The sequence below is a fragment of the Canis lupus genome, chromosome 21, assembly GCF_003254725.2.
Source record: "Canis lupus dingo isolate Sandy chromosome 21, ASM325472v2, whole genome shotgun sequence".
NCBI lineage: Eukaryota > Metazoa > Chordata > Mammalia > Carnivora > Canidae > Canis > Canis lupus.
This window is the reverse complement of record NC_064263.1, coordinates 28,569,149-28,590,069: the sequence shown is the minus strand read 5'-3', so window position 1 is coordinate 28,590,069 and position 20,921 is coordinate 28,569,149. Positions and strand designations below refer to the sequence as shown.

The window sequence follows — 20,921 nt, the reverse complement described above, 5'->3', positions numbered from 1 at the left end:
GCTGTTCAATTTTCCCAGCACCATTTATTGAAGAGACTGTCCTTTTTCCAGTGGATAGTCTTTCCTACTTTGTCAAATATTTGTTGACCCTAGAGTTGAGGGCCCATTTCTGGGTTCTCTATTCTGTTCCACTGATCTATGTGTCTGTTTTTGTACCAGTACCACACCCCACACTGTCTTGATGATCACAGCTTTGTAGTACAACTTGAAATCCAGCAATTTAATGTTGCTGGCTCTGTTTTTTGTTTTGTTTTGTTTTGTTTTTGTTTTCTTTCTCAATGGCTATTCTTTCCCCTGGCTATTTGGGGTCTTTTCTGATTCCACACAAATCTTAAGATTATTTGTTTCAACTCTCTGAAGAAAGTCCATGATATTTTGATAGGGATTGTATTGAATGTGTAAATTTCCCTGGGTAGCATTGACATTTTTGCAATATTAATTCTTTCCATCCATGAGCATGGAATATTTTTCCATCTCTTTGTGTCTTCCTCAATTTCTTTCAAAAGTGTTCTGTAGTTTCTAGGGTATAGATACTTTAGCTCTTTCATTAGGTTTATTCCTAGGTATCTTATGTTTTTAGGTGCAATTGTAAATGGGATTGATTTCTTAATTTCTCTTTTCTGCATTCCCCAGTTTCTGCTTCTGATGTCACAAGCAATTTACGGATGTATCTCTGATGAAGAGTAATTTTCATTTCCAGATCAAAACCACTAACTCATGAACACCATGTTACTTAGCAAAAAATTTTCAGATATCTACTATATTAGGTTTTAGTCATGGATGCATATAATAGAGGATATACAAATAAACACACAGATATATATTTTTTCAATAAGCAAATGATGAGATTCAATAGAATTTAATTCCAGATTAATTAAATTTATTCAATCATTTTATTATTGATACAATAAGGAAGAAATAACTGTATTGGGAAGTTGTATTATAGATAAACCTAAACTGACAATCAAGAAATACTCAATGAGCATTTTTAAGTAAAAAACTTATTGATGTAAATTTACATAAAGAAATGTATCCAAATTATAAAAGTTCAGCTCAATGAATTTGTTGCAAAAGAAATTCACCATTGTAATTACCACCTAGAAATAGAAACAGAACTTTAGCCCTTTTGTGCCCCTGTCCAGTCCAGCTTCTGGATGAATTTTACCCATTTGTGACTTTTATATAAGTGGAATAATACTCCGTACTCTCTTTGTGTTTGGCATCTATGCTCAGCATTAAGTTGTGAGAAATATCCATGGGTTTGCATGTAGCAATATATATAGTATTCCTTTGTATGAATAAACCCCATATTTACTTTTCCAGTCTGTATAGTCAGTAATAGTTGGAGCTATTTTAAATAATGCTACTCTGATCATGCTGGTCCATTTTTAATTGATCATTGTGTGCACAGACATGAATTTCTGTTGGATTGAATCATAGGAATATAATTCCTTAGAAAGATATGTGTTCATCAATGATAGTAGTAGTAGTAGTCTTATATCAAATATAAGTATAGTGTGTATCTTTGTTAGTCTACAGCTGACTTTTTACTTCTTTTAATAACTTTTTCACAAAATAAGTTATTTTTAATGCAAATTTATTTATGGTTTTTGTTTGTGTGTGATATATAAGAAAACTTAAATCCCAAATCAGTGAATAAAAAACACTCTGTCATTTTACAATAGCTTTGTTTTAACTTAACCATAGATTGAATTTTTTCTATGGTAGGAAGTTGGGATCAAGAACCATTTTGGAGGATGCCCAGGTGGCTCAGTGGTTGAGCATCTGCCTTTGGCTCAGGGTGTGATCCTGGAGTCCCAGGTTTGAGACCCACATCAGGCTCTCTGCATGGAACCTGCTTCCCCCTCTGTTTGTGTTTCTACCTCTATCTCTCATTCTGTGTCTCTCATGAATAAATAAATAAAATCTTAAAAAAAAGAACCATTTTGGTGTCCAGATTAATTTTGTGCCTTTCATTAGCCTACATTCTGTTCTGATCCCAGAATGACCCATAGTTTGATGTACCTTCTTATATGCTTTCACATAGTCATAGCATGATTTTGTTGCCAGGAACGGTCATGATACCATTTTATTCCCTACAGTAGCTCTCTATTCAGAACATTTATATTCTTGTGGAGCAATGAAATTTATACTTTCACAAATGGTTGATATCTGATTAACTGAGTATGTTCCTGTCACTGGGTGAGTTCTCCAGAAATAGATACGAAGACCAAGTTTGGGGTGAAAGTTGTTTATTAGAGGTTAGGCTTTTGAAAGAAAGGAGGAAACAGGATTTGGCAAAGGAAGAAGTCAAACTGAGATACAGGCTGACAACACAGCAGAAAGCTCTGGAGCAGGTCTTTATTACCCAACAGTATTACACGTTGGTGGAGTTGAAATGACCAGACTTTTAAGATCTCTCCTCGCTTAGTCACCTAAGATGGAAGGTCATGACCTTGAGCAATGGCGCTCTACAGCCAAGAGAGACCCTGTATAGGCTGAGAGTTGGAGGCTGTCTGCTGACCCCACTTTCAGAGGTGGGCAGCAAGTCTTTCCTTGAAGGGAATCTGGCCCTCAGATCAACACATCTACAACAAATTCCTTATTGATATCCTGTGTCTGGAGGCTATTTTCTAAGAGTTTTCAGATTTATTTCTCCTAATCTAATCAGTTTCCTATAACTCCTAGACCAATGGACAATTGGAGCATATTATCTAGATATTAAAGGAATATCTCCAGGATTTCACTAGCTCCCAGCAGCACATGTGGTTTCCTAAGTTGTATGGGAGTATATATTTAGAGTGTTTCAATACAAGTTCAATAAACTAGCAAACAAAACACACATTATATTTTAAGGATGTTTGTTTTCTTAACTTTTCATTCTGAAAGAATTATAGATTCATGGGATCCCTGGGTGGTGCAGCGGTTTGGCACCTGCCTTTGGCCCAGGGCGCGATCCGGGAGACCCTGGATCGAATCCCATGTCGGGGTCCCGGTGCATGGAGCCTGCTTCTCCCTCTGCCTGTGTCTCTGCCTCTCTCTCTCTCTCTCTCTCTGTGACTATCATAAATAAATAAAAATTAAAAAAAAAGAATTATAGATTCATAAGAAGTTGCAAAATATATATAGGAAGATTCTATGGACCTTTTCTCCAGTTTTCTCCAGTGGTAACATCTAGCGTAACTATAGTGTGATACCAAACCAGCAAATTGACATTGGTATGACCACAGAGATTACTTAAATATCACCAGTTTTACATGCACTCTTTTGTATGTATATACATGTAGCTTTGTGCAATTGCATCCTGTACAGATTCTTATAAATATGACAATGACCAAAATACAAAACTGATCCATCTCCACAAGGCTACCTAATGATACTCCTTTATAAACATACTCCCCTCTCTTCCTTTCTCCTTCCCTCAGTCTTAACCTTTGGCAGCTACTTATCTGTGCTCCATGTCTAAAATTTTGTTATTTCAAGAAAGTTACATAAGTAGAATTATTGGCTAGCTGGATGACTGGGTGGCTTCCTTCCTTCCTTCCTTCCTTCTTTCCTTCCTTCCTTCCTTCCTTCCTTCTTTCCTTCCTTCCTTCCTTTTCTTCTGTCCTTCCTTCTTTCATTTCATCCTTCCCTCTTTTTTCTTATTTCTTTCCTCAGCAAAATTCTCTTAAAAGTATCCAAAGTATCCAGTTGCATATATCAATAATTTATTTCTTTTCTTCGCTGAGCAGCAAGTCATTGTATGGATTTACTAATTTGTTTAAGCATTTGCTGACCGGAGAACACTTAGGTTGTTTGCAGTTTTAGGCAATTATTTTTAAAAGCTTCTATAAACATTTGTGTACAAGTTTTAGTGTAAACATATCTTTTCATTGTTCTGAGATAAAAGCCCAAAAGTACAATGTGAGGTGATAAGGCAAGTACATGGTTAGTTGTATAAGAAACTGACAAAAGAATTTGCCAGAGTGGCTGGACCACCTTTTATTCCTACCGTTAATGTAAGAATGACCCAGAACTTCTGCATCCCCATGTATTTGATACTATTTTTCATTTAGGCCTTTCTGGAATATTATAGAAATATCTGTTTGTGGTTTTAATTTGCATTTTCCTAATGATTAATGATGTTGACATCTTTTCATGAATTTATATGCCATCTGAGCATTCTCTTCAGTGAGAAATTTGTTCATGTCTTTTGCTTATTGTCTAATTTTATAGTTTGATTTTTCATTCTGTGCAGTTTTGAGAGTTCTTAAAATTTTCCGTATGCTAGTCTTTTTTCAGGTATGTTGTTTATAAATATTTTCTTCCATTTTGTAGTTCATCTTTCTATTCTCTCTCTCTCTCTCTCTCTCTCTCTCTCTTTAATCCTTCCATTCTTTTAACAGAGCCTTTCCATGGCAAACATAACTCTTCACTTTGTCATAGGACTCAGAGATTTTCTCTTATCTTTTTCCATAACTTTTAGAGTTTATATTTTACATTTCTGCTTATGGTCCATATTTATTTTGAGTTAATTTTGTATAAAGTGGGAGTATTTCTCCCTCCACCCTCCAGAGATGGCTAATTACTCCAATATTATTTATAGAGGGTCTTTCATTCCTCCAGTCAATTACTTTTGCAAGTTTGTTGAAAATCAATTCTATTTTTTAAGATTTTATTTATTTATTCATGAGAGACACACGGAGAGAAAGAGAGGCAGAGCCACAGGCAGAGGGAGAAGCAGGCTCCATGCAGGGAGCCCAATGTGGGACTCAAACCCAGGTCTCCAGGATCATGCCCTGGGCTGAAGGCAGTGCTAAACCTCTGAGCCACCAAGGCTGCCCTGAAAATCAATTCTAAAGTGCCATTGGAATTGTGATAGGGATTGCACTGAATCTATGGGTGTCTTTGGGTAGTATGGACATTTTAACAATGTTAATTATTTCTATCCATGAACATGAAATATCTTTCCATTTACACATCTTCTTCAATTTATTTCATCAATGTCTTATAATTTTAGTGTACAGATCTTTTACCTCCTTGGTTAAATTTATTCCCAAGCATTTTATAATTCCATATGCTATTGAAAATGGAATATAAATGTTTTTTTCTCTTTCTTTCATTTCTTCAGATAGTTTTTTGTTAGCATATAGAAATGAAACCCATTTTTATATGTTGATTTGTAGCCTGAAACTTGATTGAATCTACTTATTATTTCTAATAGGTTTTTTTTTTTTTTTGTAGGGTATTTAGGATTTTCTTCATATAAGATCAAATCATCTGCAAGCAGAGATAATTTTATTTTTTCCTTTCCAATTTGGATGTCTTTTAGTTATTTTAGTTATTTTTTTTGCCTAACTGCTCATGTGGAACCACTAAAATCCCAGATAGCCAAGCAATCCTGAGAAAGGAGAATAAAACCTGAAACATCACACTTAGCTGATTTCAAACTTTATTACAAAGCTAGGACCATCAAAACAGTATGGTACTGTCATAAAAACTGACATGCAGACCAATACAACAGAATCAAGAGCCAAGAAATAAATTCACACATATATGGTCAAATAATATTTGATAAGAGAACCAAGAATTTTCAATGGGGAAAGTCTCCTCAATAAATGGTGTTGGGAATACTAAATAGTCACATGCAAAGTAATGAAGTTAAACCTCTTCCCACTCACACAAAGTAACTCTAAATGAATTAAAGACTTAAATATAAGACCTGAAAGCATAAAACTGCTGGAAGAAAACATAGGAGAAAAGCTCCTTGACATTGGTTTTGGTGACAATGTTTTGAATATGACATCAAAAAGAGCAAGTAAGAAAAGCAAAATTAAACAGGTGGGACTATACCAAACTAAAAAGATTCCACACAGCCAAAGAAACAATCAAAGAAATGGAAAATCAACTTATGGAATGGGAGAAAATATCTGCAAATCATACATCTGAAGAGAGATTAATATCCAAAATATATTAGGAACTCATACAGCTCAATAGTAAAAAAACAAAAAACAAAACAAAACAAAACAAAACAAAAAGACAATGCTATTAACAAATGAGCATAAGACTTTCACAGACATTTTTCCAAAGAAGACATATATAAATGGCCAACAGGTACATGAAAATATGCTCAACATCCCTCATCATTTGGGAAATGCAAATGAAAACTACAGTGAGATATCAACTTAACCTGTTAGAAGAGGATCTTGTCATCAAGAAGACAAAAGATAACAAGTATTAGTGAGGATACGGAGAAAAGGGATCCTTTGTATGCTGTTGGTAGAAATGTAAATTGGCATAGCTGTTGTGCCCAAGATTACCAATCCGAGAAACCACCAAGGAGCCGACACCCACGCAAACACACGAGGGTTTATTTACAAGCTCCAGCTTGGGTCCAAGTATACCCGACACACCAGAGCAGGGACTTAGACCCCGAGGCTAAGAGGTGTAGCAGTTTTATAGGGGCCAGTGGCCAATGAGATTGTAACACACACAGAAAGTTTCACAGTCATGTCGGTTCACACTCAGATGGCCAATTGAATTACAATTTACCCTATAGTGACCATTTGAACTAGCCTATCACTCTGGTCAGAATTGGCATACAGGTTTGGTGGGCAAAAGGCGGGGTTTACATTCTTCTTTTTTTTTTAATTTTTTAAAAAATTTTTATTCATTTATGATAGTCACAGAGAAAGAGAGAGGCAGAGACACAGGCAGAGGGAGAAGCAGGCTCCATGCACCGGGAGCCCGACGTGGGATTCGATCCTGGGTCTCCAGGATCACGCCCTGGGCCAAAGGCAGGCGCTAAACCGCTGCGCCACCCAGGGTCCCCGGGGTTTACATTCTTATGAGCCCGTTTCCGGTAAGGGTGTGCTCAGTGGCTTGACTAGGGTGGGGGAGTGCCTTAAGCAATAACCAGGTCATGCGGGGGTCATACAGGAGATGGTGGATATAGCACAAAATGGAGTTAGCCCTGCTCTGCTTGTCCAGGGATAGGGGTTTTTGTTAAATTCCTTGGGTCCCACATAGCCACTATGGGAAACAGGATGGAGATTACTAAAAAAATTAAAAATAGAACTACCATATTATCCAGCAATTAGCTTCTGGGTACATAGCTAAAGGAAATGAAATCAGTATCTCAGCTAGCTATACCTCCAAGTTCATTGTAACATTTTACACAGTAACTAAGACATGGAAACAACTTACATGTCCCTCTACAGATGAATGGATAAAAAAACAAATATTTATCAGGTTTTCTTTATCTCTCTCTATATATAAACACACACATATATTAATATCTGTGGGACTAAGGTGATGAGATGTGCTTGGCTGAACTACTATGTTATATGTTCATGTCATTTCCTGGAAAACAGAAAAATTCTGGTGAGGTTAAGCCAATAAAAGAATGATGAGTACTATAGATAGTGGGTTCATGCTGATTACTAGAGAGGCTGACTGGCTCTTATCATATTTACTCCAGTCCATCTAACTTTCCATTCTTAAACTAGACTTGAGATAATCCAAGCAGAAAATATAATTAGAATTCAAAAGACTTAGGGGCACCTGGATGGTTCAGTAAGTTAAGTGCCCAACTCTTGATTTTGGCTCAGGTCTTGATCTCAGAGTTGAGGAATTGAGCCCTTTTTCAGGCTCTGTGCTCAGCAAAAGGTCTGCTTAAGATTCTCTTTCTCTCCCTCCCTCTGCCCCTCCTCCACTCTCACATTCACTCACATGCTATTTTTCTCAAATAAATAAATAAATCTTAAAAAGAGAAAGAATTCAAAAGTCTTAGGCTAAGAAGATACATTAAGTTTCCTCCTGAGAGCAAATGGGAAAGATTTAACCTTTGAAGTAGGTGTGTAAGATAAACGGTCTCCTAGAGGGGATAACAAGTTCTACTGGGGCCATAAAGACAAGCCCTCTGATTTCTCACACATAAAGCTGCCACTTGAGGCTCTATTAATTCTTTATCTTATTTTGAGAAGATATTTTAAGACCTTGGGGGATTAGTTAAATGTTCCTTCTCCTTCATAGGAGGCGTTAGGATACAGAAAATGTTTCTTAAAGATCTACAATTGGCTGGCAAAGGAAAATCTCGGGAGGTGATTTCTTCATTAATAACTTCACTGACTGTATCTCTTAGCTGTCTATGAGAAGGAGCTATATGATCTGAGTCCTCAGGCAGGACCCAAGAACCCTGCTTCTTATCCTTAATATCCAGGTGATGGTGCATGTATGGGTAAACACCCAGTATATACAGGAAAAGGGTACTAGGACACTCCTCTGAGCTTGTCTAGAGAGAGTATAGGGGGAAGAGGAGGGCAAGGATCTTCATAGCTTATGGCTCTCGATGAGTGCACAGATCTCGGTATGAAGTTGGTAGCACTTGGAAAGATATTCAGGCATGAGTACCTCAGATCTGCCATGCTTAGTGGCATGATTATGATTGACCATCTCACATATCTCCTATCCTTTCTAGGGGAGTGAACAGAGAGGCATCTCTTATTCTACAGGATATCTAAATGAGGCAGAGAAGGGTTATAACTTTATGTGATAGAAAATTATTTGAATTTCAACATACTCAACTATAAAATTTTCTTCTTGGTTCTATTTCAAGTCTTCATAACTTCTTTCCTTCCCCATAGTCTTTCTTTGGCTTTTGAGACTTTTCTCAATGTCCTCAGAAAATACAAGAAGCTCTTTGCTGAAGACATGTAAATTTCTCACAGGATGGAGTATGAAGTAGATCTGAACAGAATTCTTGGAAATAGAGAAGAGGAACCTCCATTGAAGGTAATTGGCAAAATAGAATGGATACTCTCCGCTTTGGGTAGGTTTCTCTATCATGATTTATTCCTGTGTTACATATTCTCATATAGAGAGAATTCTTCACAAATTGCATTAGGACTTTGGGTTACAGATCATTGCTTAAGAGTCAGAGAAGGAGGGGTAATGAAGCTGTATTTAGAACACATAAGAAGAGGAATGATTATGTGGGATTATCGTTCTATCCAGTGACTGCAGAATAAAGAATATTCATCATATTTCCAATAAACACTAAATTTATGTATCTTAATCCTGAAGATAGAGTATGGGCGATGAGAAATAATTCTGTAAATTTTTTGTCACTTAGTGTCAGGTCAAAAGGGCTAAATCATTGCCTTATGTTCAGTTGTCTGGCACCTTTTCAATGCTAGAAACTTGGAGTTTGATTTCATCTACACAGGTACATCGTTTTCTTTGAGAGCATCTTAAGGGTGGTGGCTTCCACTGGCAAAATATCTTCAAAGAAGCATACGTGAGTGAGAATATATTTTTTAACTTAGCAAAAAAAAAAAAAAAAAACAGCTTGAATAATCTTTTCTGGTATGTAACAAGAAGAAAAAATAGGACATCCATTTGCTCTAATCCAGCCATATTTACTGATAACTCTTGATTTCCTCATTAGTAAATATATATATCTTTCAAACTTCCCCTTTTGAGAAAATGATTGTACCATCCTCCTATTTGCTGAAGCCAAAAATCACACAGATAAAGAAATAAACCAATCTCATTTTGTTTTCCCTTATTCCGATTAACAATATATCAGCAAAACTTGGTACTACCTAAAAAAAAAAAGTATCTTTATCTGTTTAAATTTTATTTTTACTGTCCTCCTAGTCAAAATTACCATCCTCAGTTAGATTATTTTGTTTCTAAATACTTTCTTTGACCTTGCTTGATTATCTATTAGTCACAAAGTAGTCCCAGTGATAATTTAAAAATGCAAATTTCAGTAGGTCACTAGGCCCTGAAGAATTTTTAATTTCCCAATGTTGGGACGCCTGGGTGGATCAGCAGTTAAGTGTCTGCCTTTGGCTTAGGGTATGATCCTGGAGTCCCAGGATTGAGTCCCAAGATCGAGTCCCATGTCGAGCTCCCTGCATGGAGCCTGCTTCTCTCTCTGCCTATGTCTATGCTTCTCTGTCTCTCTCTCTCTCTGTCTCTGTCTCTCTCTGTCTGTCTCTCATGAATAAATAAATAAAATCTTTAAAAAGAAAAAAAAAAAGAAAATTCCCCAATGTGTTTTTATCACATTTGTGGTAAAACAAAATTCCAGTGTTATCCATAATACCCTGTGAGACCTCACCACTGCCTGGGTCTCTGATGGTACCTATTGTCTGTCTCTTGTTTGCTCACCAAGCTCCAGACATGCTAATTTCCTCCTCTAAATGGAACAGTCTTTCTCCAGATCTACTTATGACGAGCTCTCATTGTTTTTCAAGTCTTGGCTCAAATGGCACCTCCTCAGAGATATAGTCCCAGGTCATCCAAATTACTAAATTTATGCAATACCATCCCCATCAATCTCTATTAAATAGTGCTTTTTTTATTTTATAATTGCATTTCTATTTACCTAAATGTTTATTTATTTTCTAACTTAATGTATGCCTTATAAGATCAGTGACTTTGTCTTATTAGCATTTAATTCCAGTACTTAAAATGTCATGTTTATCACACAGTGGATGCTCAAAACATATTGGGTGAATTAATATATATATGTATAAATGTCTAAATGTAGGTGTGTATATGTAGATATGTACATGCAGGTTTATATGTACATGTATGCATGTATACATGTATTAACATATAGTTGATGTATAGATGTAATGGGTGTGTGTAAAACATAACATGTTAGGTACTTCACTAGGTATTGAGCAAGGCAAATAAAACATGGTTTCTATATTCAAGTAGTCCATAATCTAGTGGCAGAAGAGATGTGGAAACCTTTTTCAAGGACATACCTCTTCCCTCTGCCAACAGGCAATTCTGTGTAAGCAACAATAGGGCTCTCATTTATTATTTCTTGGGACAGGTTCAGAAGTGTATGGCTGGTTATAAAAGAAGGAGATCAAGAAGATGGATATTTAAATACAAATGGAGAACTTGAAAAAACAGAAATCAAGTTCTAGGGAGTTGTGATAGTGGGTCTACAGAAAAGTAATAGGGAAAGAAAAAGAAATGACATGGAAATAAGATAATTTTTTTTAAAACACTGAAGGATAAAGTCAATCATGAGCCATATCTTTGGCTGGCCTAAGCATTTATTCCAGCTCCAGGGTCCATAATCATCTAACTTCCAGTTAGTCTAGGCTATTGTAATGAACAGTGAGTAGTTCTATAGTGTCCAGGAGGAGGTTAATAAGCACATCATGTTTGTCTTCCCATCACTAATCCATGGAGTAGGGAAGTAAAGTGCCTCTTCTTCCTATCTGTCTACTCCTTAGCTATGGTGATAGTGGTACAGCTTTTCTTTCCATATTTTTTTTCTCTTAGACACCTGGGACTTTTATTGAGAATTCAGAGAAATCCTACATATGCAGGATAATGTGGGTTAGGAATCACTTGTGAAGGCAAGTATAGTTAGGTTAGGGTTGAGTTCCCTGAAATCCTCCAAATATGGATTCTTCTGTGAAGTTGGTATAGTTGATGGAAATGGTTTCTATGTGTAGTGTGTATCAGAAATTTGCTGGGGAGCTTATTAGAATACATATGACCATATGAAACACCAGGGATTTAATTGGGAAGTAAGAAGGAGATGGTTCCTAGAATATGCAGTTGAGAACACAGAAAATAACTGGAACACCTGGGTGGCTTGGTCAGTTAAGCATCCGACTGTTGATTTTGGCTGAGGATTCTATCTCTCCCTCTCCCTCTCTCACTCTCTAAAAAAACTCCCCCAAACTAAAAACAAGATACAAGATGTTTTAATAATACATTTTGAGAAACCATGGCTTATATCAATGTCATTATTACCTTTAAGAGAGAATTCTGAGACGATATACTTGGAGTGATACCTTGAAAGTGGAGCTGCATTTCAGTGGTAATAACAGGAAAAAAGGAAATCTCTCCTGGATAAACCCAACATGTGGCCCAACAGCAGTTCCAGTTCCTTCCTTTTGACTGGTTTTCCAGGCTTGGAGGCAGTTCACCACTGGATTTCCACACCCTTCTTTTTCATCTACGTCTCTATCCTTTTAGGCAACAGCACTCTCCTTCTTCTCATTAAGGAAGATCACAATCTTCATGAGCCCATGTACTACTTCCTGGCCATGCTGGCAGCCACAGACCTAGGGCTGACCTTGACCACAATGCCTACAGTGTTGGGAGTCCTCTGGTTGGATCACAGGGAGATTGGAAAAGTAGCCTGTTTTTCTCAAGCCTACTTTATACACTCACTTGCCTTTGTAGAATCTGGTGTTTTGCTTGCTATGGCCTATGATCGTTTTATTGCCATTTGCAACCCCCTTAGATATAGCTCTATACTCACTAATAATCAAGTGCTGAAAATTGGGCTAGGAGTTCTGATGAGGGGGTTTATATCTGTTGTTCCTCCAATCTTACCCCTTTACTTTTTTCCCTATTGCCATTCCCACATCCTCTCACATGCATTCTGCCTTCACCAGGACGTCATCAAACTGGCCTGTGCTGATACCACCTTCAATCGCCTATATCCAGTTGTGCTTGTAGTCTTGATATTTGTGCTGGATTCTCTGATTATCCTCATCTCCTATGTGTTGATACTCAAGAGAGTCCTGAGTATTGCCTCCAAAGAAGAGAGGGCCAAGACCCTCAACACCTGTGTCTCCCATATCTGCTGTGTCCTGGTTTTCTATGTCACAGTGATTGGACTGTCTCTGATTCATCGGTTTGGAAAGCAGGTTCCACATATTGTTCACCTTACTATGAGCTACATATATTTTATTTTCCCTCCATTAATGAATCCTATAATCTATAGTGTCAAGACCAAGCAGATCCAGATTGGCATTTTTCGCCTTTTCACTACCCATAGAATCAAAGTATGATATCTGACCATCACAGTCCCTCATACAGAATATGAGTACTCTGGGTTTTGGCAGAGTAGTGAAAAAGTCTCATATCAAACACACATGATAAGATTCTCTTGGTAAAATAATTGTCAAAGTAGAGCTACAAGTTGTCCTACCTTATCTAAGTTTAGGTCTTTGGTCTAATGTAGTTTGTGCATTTTTTAAAGAAAAATTTGCATACTGGATATCTCTGTTTGCCACCCAGTTTTTGTGATAATACACTAGCTGTTTAGGTGTGTCTATAATGTATCTAAAATATATTTCTTTGGGATTAGAAAGGTGGTGGATAGGAACAGAGTTATAAGGATATAAAATAATAATTGGTTTGCAAAAAATAAAGTTTGGTCTGTTTATATCCAATCCAATCTAACTTTCATGAATTTCCCCACAGATATTAATACTAATTGTGGGAACCTGTATGTTTGATGACTGATGTTCTAGAATTTTCTTGTAAAGATGTCTGAATTTTTCTCACTCAGTATTGTAATCACTTGTTATCCCAAACGTATCATTGATTCCTCCTCTCTCCATAAAATGATCATGAGTTTGTCTCAAGAACTATAAGCTTATATTTATTCCAAGGCAGGACCTACTTATGAAAAACAGTTTGTGATAAGAGGAACCATGGATAAAAGAAAGGAAATAGACATAGTCTATTACTCTGTTACTCAGTACTTCTTTCCATATTTTCCCTTATTCTCATCCTATGACTCCATCATTAGCTCTGATTTTGGTACCATCTCCAGAACATCTACCAGTGGCTAAGTAGTCTAAGTAGAAAAGATGATTTCTTCTCCCTCTTTTTACTATGAACAAAGCTTGAGGGACTGTAAGAATAGATTTCCACATTTTGATTAAAACTTTCTGACGAACGGGGAAGGGATTGCAACTCAAATCAAAATAGCTTCCAAGGATGGAGGCTGTGTCTTTATTACATCTCAATTAGGGCAAAGAAAGAAAGAGGTGATAAGCCAGGAGAAGAAATACATAGAAGGTGCTATTGATGTAATTGGTACTTTGTCCAGATCACTTTAAAGAACTGTGTACCTACTTCTTGCTTCTGTGAGTGTTAGCTGCTCATCGCTCACATTTGCTGCTTCCTTCAGGTTATTATTCTTAAGTCAATTAGAACTACTTCACCAAGATTATGGCCCCTCTTCCCCAGGAAGAAGACCATGTGCAAATAACAACTTTTTCCCTTTTAAAACTCAACTCCAACAGGGACTGTGTCCTTGCTTATTATCCCCTTTCCCTCCCTATTCTGTTTTTTCTTGCTTCTTATCTCTTGAGAAGATTCATTAATAAATTGTGTACATCTGAATTTCTGTCTCAGGTTTTGCTTACAAGGAATCCAGCACAAGAAAACCTTCAACTCTCATCTTTTTCTTATTTCATCAAGAGATTTAATTGTGAAAGGACTGAGCTTATTAAAAAAAGAGCAACTGTCAGTTAAGAAAAAAGAAAGCACTTTTTTCATCCTTATCACTTGATGATGTCCAAGTAACATACCTTGAATACTAAAATGTCTATGTGAGTGTGTGTGAGATGATAAGTGACATTCTATTTCCCATTGTCCATTTCCCCAAAATACAGTAAATCAAAGCTAAAAAATGACAGGAAGCAATCCTGGATGACCATTTGGTCAATGATTAATGAAGTGACTGCCCTTGTTTAGGAAATTCATCTCTTATTTGCAAATAATTGAGGAAAAAATTCATTGAAAGGAGAATTATAGGGTAAAAAAAGAAATGAAGATACCAGGGAAGAGATTAAAGGAATCCCTCTGTTAATCTATACAAAAGAATTACAAAAAAAAAAAAAAAAAAAAAAAAAAGAATTACAAAGGACTGCAATCCACCTAGATATTTACTTCTTTTAAAAATCTATTTTACAAAGCACATCATTTCCTTGGGTGTCATAAAATTTAGAGTTTCCTGTAGATAACATACAAGTGTATCTGTTGTAAAATACAGGGTACTCAAAGTTACCTATTTGCAACAGTATATCTCAGGAAGCACTGAAAATATGTTTTGTATTCATAAACAAGGTGGACTTCGAAGTGGTTGGTTGGACCAATGCACCAACCCATAAGTGAATCTCCATCAGACAAGTTTATGAAGTCTGAAATTTAACTTATCATCATTGAACACTTGAAAAAAAAAAGAACTTGGGCAGAGTTACTATTGGAGGACTTCATGATAAATAAACTCAACTCACTATAGCCTACTGAAATGAATAATCAGCATGTAATTATAGGAGAGCTAAGGTTTATAAGAATAATATATATTAGGAAAAAGCCTTTGCAAGTATCATCCTCACTCTTCCAAAGAATATTATAAGTATATAGCATAAGCTTTAATTTAAAGGATAACCTACCATAAGGATATTGAATTTGAGTTAGGAAATGAAAGGCTGATCATGAGTTCCTCTTGATGAAAGACAAAATTCAGTCTTAAAAATGATCAGAAAGAGAATTAGAAATATCAGAGGTACATTGAAAACCCATAATATGATCTAAAAAGTCCTCTTCCAAATATAAAATAAGTACAAGTGAAAGGCTCATGGATTTCATTCAGTTAATTAACAAATAATTGCTGAATTCTTTCTCAGGAGATGCAGACTTTTATAGGGTAAATGAAAGGAGATATATTTAAAGATACTTATTAGGTTAAAATAAGTTAGATATTCAGAGCTATTAGAAATGCTTAAAGGACCCAGGGGTCTCTATATCCAATTAAAGAATGTCAATCAACTTTTATTTAATAGCCTAAATCTCATAAAGTATCATTGTTATGAATAACCTCATAGACAAAATTTATTTTTAAAGGACATTTAGAAGTTTATGTCCCTATACTTCTATTGCTAGACAAAGTTGCAATAATAGTAAAGAAACACCATAAAAAATGGGTAAGATGAGATGGACCCTTTAGAGGAAAAATTTAAAAGATGGGATCTACATAGAAGAGGATGGAATGCTAAAAGCTGACAGGTACTAGAATTGAATGCCATAGAAAAAAGAAGGCTGGTGACATCAACACAGGGTAGCAAAAAGCTCCCAGGGAAAAGAATTCTCTGAATCTTTAGTGAAGGTATTTAGAATGCCTGGATGTTATCTTCATATATGTCACAAATATGATAGGATAGGAATAGGACTTAAATTGTGTGATATCAGAACTCAGATCCATTGCCAGGGAATGGTGGGTAAGGCCACAAGAGAATATTTTAACTGGAAAAGTAAGATATTTTTTATTAATAAAGCTGTCTGAATATCTTCAAAACACATATTCTCATGAAGATAGAGCTCTGTAACCCGGAAGGAGACAGACACTGACTGTAAGACCCTTGTCACGAAACACAACATCAAAGAAAGGCTTTCATTACATGAGATGAGAGGTCCTTCCAAATCTGGGGGATTATGCTACTGTGATTCTATACTTTCACGGACAGTATTGTCGGAGATATTAAAGGAATGAATAAAGTTTGGAAAACACATGAATGGCAGAGCCATAATGGCCACTTAAGGAAATGGTACCCACCCACCTCCTCCCCGAGCCGGCAAACCCAGCTGCTTGGAGTGTTGGTTCATATGGGTTAACAGCTGCTCCCATTTTCCAGTGACTTCTCCTATGCCTCGTGTGAGAAATTCTCCTGACTGGGGCATCTTGAAGCAAATGGCCTTCTTTCTGTTCTAGAAAAAGTGATCCTTTCAGGAATGGAATTACACACAGGGGTGGGGAGCTCTGTGGACAAGAGGGTAAATCTTCCTACTGATGAAACAGAAGGAAAGCTTGAAGTCATGTGGATTACGTTACTTCACTTTATTTTTTTTCTTTTTTTTTTGTTACTTCACTTTAAATTCAAAATATGGCTCTCCCAAATCAAGTCACCGTGACAAAGAATTTTTCAGAGAAAGGAAAGTCTAAGCTAAGATAGGACAAGAGAGTTCATCAGATTCTTATCTATGCCAGAATGTGAGTACAGTCCTTTCTACTCAAATATAAATATCAGAAGAAGTAAACAATAGAAAGAACACCATCTCCATGTCCACTACTTCACTTCATTATTACTTAAAGTAAAAGAAGATTTTTTTACTTGTATTGTTCCAAATGCAAGAATATGATCTCTGGATAAGACTTACTAAGAGAAATATATAAACTCACTACTTGAAAGAATTTATCAGTAATTGGACTTATTTGTGAGATAAAATCACTTTAAGAATGCATGTATAAAATAGTGTAAAAAAATAGTGTAATAAGTGATCTCATTTGAAACCAAAGGAAGGTAAATGTCAGAGAATTATCAATGTCAGATAATTATCAATTATCTAAACTTGGCTAGATTACTTGCTCCCAGATTTAGGAATGACAAAGTCAAATGCAGTTTTGATGGTATCTTCTCTGTTCAGATGGGGCTCAGGAAGGACAAAGGTGGTTTAACAGCATGACTTCCATCTTCTAGATGGAGCTACAATTCTGCTATCTGTGTAATGTGGAGTTAAAGGACACAGCTCTGGGGGCCCTTCTTCCCCAGAGGAGGCCAGAAGAAGATAACACAGAAGCCTAATTATCCAACAGCCAAAGGAACCCTAGGGAAGCATTTTTCTATATAAATTATTTCACCAATTGATCCTATTAGCAGTTTCAAAGATAACATTTGCATTAGGTTCTATATATCAAGACCACAATTACCTCTCCCCTTAATTCCTGGTGTCCCAGGTAAGGCTCTTTAAGCATGAAAGGATGGGAAGGAGATTGTAGAGAAGAAATTGAAGACAACTGCTCTTTTTGGACTCCTCTTCCTTCATGTAGATATTGCAAGATGGTGAATAGAGAAGTGAAGAAAGCTATGTGTAACCATGGGCTGTGCCCATTGTAACAGTTTGCAGCATAAAGGTTCAACTCTCTAGGAAATACTGACTCTCAGAGATACGTAATGCAGTTTTGTCTTCTTTTGTTTTCGTTTTAAGTCATGGGTGCATGTATGAATAATCAAAAGATCCAGCTTGCTACCTAAACTTTCTTATTAGTCTAGGGCTATAAGAATATTTTTCCTATAATAAGAATATTCTTTGGAAGAGGCAAGAAGAAGAAGAGAGACTAATGTTGGGAGTACAGGTGCAGGGCAAGGTCATCATGACACATACAGGTTTTGATATCACATCTTTTCCTTCTCTTGGTGCTATTCTCAATGTTCAGTTTTCTTTCTCTCATATATTCCTATGTTACCTTTCTGTCCTCTCTTTTCTCTTCCTTCTGCCTCTTGCCTTCCATAATATGACTAATTCTCAGTTATAGGACAAAACTGTGTATGTTCTTACCATAATACCTACCTTTAAAATTTGCTGTTCCTTTAAGGCTTGGGAATGATCACAGTGTAAGAGTTCCACTGGGGGTAAGATACAGTCAGGCCTGGTCAAGAATTTCCACCAGTGAGAAAAAATCGGAGTCTGGGGAGCCTGATGATGACCACATATGCAGGGTGTTGGTGAGTTATTGGTGACTCTTAACTGGACATTTGTTTGGGAAAAGGCTGTGCTTCCATCAGTCAGCTTACACATTAGCCAATTAGTGTATAAGTAAGTAGTATTTGTTTTTTTTTTTAAGTAGTATTTGAAGTCAATGTCAATACATAAATCAGTTTAAACTTTCAGCCTACTAGCCAATTAACGTATCACTGTGTTAAAAATAAGACCATTGAAGTTTCGTTAGTGATCTGATGATCTATGTCAAAATCTATCATTGCTTCCAGGAAGACTGACACATTCATATAACAGTCAATAAAGAAAGAAATGTTAGCATTGGATTGAAAATACCCATGTTTTCATTGGAATGAGTTAATTAGAGCCCTTAGGTCTGAGGGACTGGTAATAAAATGTAAAAGGCAAAATAGTTTTCATTAAGTTTTGTGCAAGAGCCTGGGTGATGCAGAAGAGACATGTGGGACTTAGCTACATAAAATAATATATATCCAAACAAATTCACCTTGTTGGCAGAATGTGTTTCCTTATGGCACTAAGCATGACATCCCTACTTTTTTTTTTTTGCAGGCTGTCAGCTGGAACTGTCTGTCTGCTCCTAGAGGCTGCCTGAATCCTTTCTAATGTGGCTCCCTACGTCTTCAAACTAGTAACTATCTGTCAAGTTTTTCTCAAACTTTGAAACATCTTGGGTTCTCATTCCACCGCTAGTCTAAATTTTCCATCACTAGTGAAAAATTTTTGCTCTCAAGGGTCATGTGATTAGATTTGGTCCACCCTGTCTTTTCATGTCTTGTTAGCTCATTTCATTTTAGTGAGATAGATATGATTGTCCCTAGGTAAAATTTAGAAGTTGAAAAAAGTCACTTCTAAGCTTTCATCTGCTGTCTTCAGCGTCAAATGTAATGCTTCCTTGGAGCAGAAAGTTGTAAGTTCCACAAAGTTTAGTAATATTAGCAGTCCCGAAAGGTTAGGAGGTACCTGGACAGAGTTTAGGAACCTCTCTTTGGGGCTTTTTAATGTGTTGGTCCTGTGGGCTTGCATAACATACTTATCCATACAAAGTATTATAATGTGAACTACAACTCAGGTAAATATAGTATCACCCCAAGAGAGCATATTTTTTTTGTGACAAGACCATGAAGTCTGTGTCTTTAATGCCAAGTCAAGTTCTTCATTTATGTAGGTATCATCAATTCCTATTTGATGAATCAATGAACATAATATGAATGGTTGATCCAGAATGGAAGGACTGACTTCTTTCCTACCATATAAAATATGTTCACAATTGAGAGAAGAAACTATATGACAGAACTAGAGATGGATAAAGGTACAGATGGACTATATTTTAGATACAGTGGATTAAATAAAATTCAATATTAAAATTTGAAAAAAATCATGTACATGGATTAAATTATATTTCTACTGAACAATTCTGGTCTAGAGAGAGGTTTTTTGTTTCTTCTCAGGGATCCACCATGTGGCCCAACATCAGTGCTGCCCCTTTTCTACTGACTGGCTTCCCAGGTCTGGAGATATTTCATCCTTGGATCTCGATCTCCTTCTTTGTCATTTATGTCTCCATACTCCTCAGCAATGGTACCCTCCTCTTCCTTATCAGAGAAGACCACACTCTCCATGAGCCAATGTACTACTTTTTGGCGATATTGGCAGCCACAGACCTTGGAGTGACTTTGACAACGATGCCTACTGTGCTTGGTGTTCTATGGCTTGATCATAGGGCCATCAGCCATGAAGCCTGCTACTTTCAGGCCTATCTAATCCATTCACTCTCTATTGTAGAGTCTGGAGTCTTGCTCATTATGGCCTATGATCGTTTTATTGCCATCCGCAACCCCCTGAGATACACTTCCATTCTCACTAATGCTAAGGTGGTGAAGATAGGTCTGGGGATTCTAATGAGGGGATTTATCCTCATTGTTCCTATAATCATCACTCTCTCTGGATTCCCCTACTGCAAATCCCATGTCCTCTCCCATGCTTTCTGCTTACACCAGGATGTGATCAAACTGGCCTGTGCCGACATCACCTTTAATAGAATCTATCCTATAGTCCTGGTCTCATTAACTGGTTTCTTGGACTCTATACTTATTCTTATCTCTTATATTTTAATCCTTAATACTATCATGGGAATTGCCTCAGGTAAGGAGCGGGCTAAGGCTCTAAACACTTGTGTCTCCCACATTAGCTGTGTTCTGGTTTTTTATGTCACTGTTACTGGGCTGACTCTCATTCATCGATTTGGGAAATATGTGCCTCATATAGTTCATATTATCATGAGCTATATATATTTCCTATTCCCTCCATTTATGAATCCAATAATCTATAGTATTAAGACAAAGCAGATAAGGAATGGTATCAATCACCTTCTCTCTTTCCATAGAATTTGATTCTGATCTATTTACCTTGTGGTATCTCCCCACTATGGGATAAGTTTCTTGGGAGAATGGGCTGTATGAAGCTAATGTGGCTTACAATCAAAAGGACTGACTTTCTTATGTCACTTAAAAGACATAGCTCATTGTCCTGATTCTTAGCCCCTTGCTCCCATTACATTCCCAGGGACATTGACC

The 20,921-nt window shown here is 36.7% G+C and overlaps 2 protein-coding genes across 2 annotated transcripts; both read left to right on the top strand.

The window, feature by feature from the left end:
• The first annotated feature begins 11,888 nt into the window (after positions 1–11,888).
• On the top strand, positions 11,889–12,827 carry LOC112667890 (olfactory receptor 51B5-like). Its single transcript, XM_025459950.1, has one exon. It carries the CDS (start codon positions 11,889–11,891, stop codon positions 12,825–12,827), a length of 939 nt encoding a protein of 312 aa, XP_025315735.1.
• A 6,978-nt stretch (positions 12,828–19,805) lies between these two features.
• LOC112667889 (olfactory receptor 51B2-like) lies at positions 19,806–20,738 on the top strand. The gene has a single exon (XM_025459949.1). It carries the CDS (start codon positions 19,806–19,808, stop codon positions 20,736–20,738), a length of 933 nt encoding a protein of 310 aa, XP_025315734.1.
• The last annotated feature ends 183 nt before the right edge of the window (positions 20,739–20,921 follow it).

Bases quoted from the DNA above. Each gene is read 5' to 3' on its own strand.
- LOC112667890 (XM_025459950.1), top strand. From the start codon at position 11,889: ATGTGGCCCAACAGCAGTTCCAGTTCCTTCCTTTTGACTGGTTTTCCA.
- LOC112667889 (XM_025459949.1), top strand. From the start codon at position 19,806: ATGTGGCCCAACATCAGTGCTGCCCCTTTTCTACTGACTGGCTTCCCA.